Here is a 1,307-nt window from a genome sequence, read left to right as displayed (position 1 = left end):
TGACCCTGCGCCCGGCTGCCCGGCTCCCAGAACCCAGGCCGACCCCGTGGTCCCCGCCCCCTAGGCCGGGGGGCCCGGGAGGGTGGGGCGCCTGGCCACGTGAGACACCACAGCCTGGCCACCTCACCCCTCCCTAGCGCCGGCCCTGGGGGCCTCAGAGCCTCCGCGTGCCCCCCAGCCCCCTGGGGCCCCACCGCGGCCCTGCAGACCCCCACCTGCGGCCCCTCGGGGCCCAGACACAGGAGGGGGCGCAGCGTGGAGGGGTCCAGCCCCCGCAGGGGCGCTGTGGGGGGCGGGGCCCGCAGGTGCTGGTAGGTGGCGTCGGCGTCCACGCCGGCGGGGGGCTGCCCGGGCAGGCCCCTGGCCTCCTCGCCCGCAGACTCCAGACCCAGCAGAACCTGGAGGAAGGTCAGTGGCGGGCGGGGACCGCAGGGGACGGCGGCAGCCTTCCAGGGCCGGGGCTTCCTGCTAAAGAGGGGGCCCCAGCCCGCAGCCTGACCCCCACGCGCCCCGCTCCCCCATCTTTGCCAGCGGGGTGTCCGTGCGGGCCCCACAGGGCTCCCCCAGTCAGCACTGAGCCTGGAGCCCCGCAGAAAGTGCCCCGAGGTCGCAGGGTGCAGACAGCCCCGGGAGGGCTGTGCCTACCGGGGTGTCTGCCGGCTGCGCGGGGGGCGGGGCCTCAGCCTGGAGCAGGTTCCTCGGCGCTGGTCCCTGGACGCAGCCTGAGCACCTCCAGGTGCCGCTGCGGGGGTGCGGGGCAGGGGGTGAGCTGGAGGGGCCCTGGCCAGAGTGCCCCGGGTCTCGGCGCTGCTCCCCGAAGCGGGCGCCCCCTGCCTGACGGGGTGGGGACCGGCACCGCAGAACCCCCTTGCTCTAGTGACAAAGCGCCGGAGCCCCAGAGAGAGGTGACGGGGTCAAGGTCCTGGGGGGCAGGAGTGGGGCCCAGGGGGAGCCGCTGGGGGCTCTCGGTGGGCGGGGCATGGGCTGTGCACCCCAGCGCCTCCCGACGTCACACCCGCATCCCCGCCCTGGACGCAGCCCTGTCCTGCCTCCCACCCCAATGCGGGGTGGGGGGCTGCCTGGCCGGCTCACACCTGGGGACACCCCGCAGCGGCGGGCGCAGGCAGCCCAGGTGGAAGGCGCGCGGGCAGCCGTCGCAGCAGATAAGCTCGCCGCCGTCCCGGCACACGGCGCACTCGTCCTCGTTCTTCTGGGGGTGCGCGTGAGGGTGGGGGGACGCGCGCCCACAGAGCACACTGCGGCAGCGCCCCGGTCCCCAGCGGGCTCACGCCCGAACCCCCCCGCAC

General features: G+C 76.5%; 1 protein-coding gene across 1 annotated transcript in view; it reads right to left on the bottom strand.

Annotated features, from left to right (window-relative positions):
* AIRE (autoimmune regulator) overlaps nt 1-1,307 on the bottom strand; it is an 11,644-nt gene that overhangs the window by 3,029 nt on the left and 7,308 nt on the right. The window contains exons 7-9 of the mRNA XM_012731171.1: nt 1,095-1,284; nt 646-742; nt 216-398 (exon numbers count right to left, since the gene is read on the bottom strand). Of these exons, the coding sequence (XP_012586625.1) occupies nt 216-398; nt 646-742; nt 1,095-1,284 (470 nt within the window). The remainder of the gene's footprint in view (nt 1-215; nt 399-645; nt 743-1,094; nt 1,285-1,307) is intronic.

This window comes from Condylura cristata, unplaced genomic scaffold (assembly GCF_000260355.1).
Source record: "Condylura cristata isolate star-nosed mole 26May11 unplaced genomic scaffold, ConCri1.0 scaffold00003, whole genome shotgun sequence".
NCBI lineage: Eukaryota > Metazoa > Chordata > Mammalia > Eulipotyphla > Talpidae > Condylura > Condylura cristata.
Note: the sequence above shows the minus strand (reverse complement) of the source record. Positions and strands in the feature narration are given on the sequence as shown.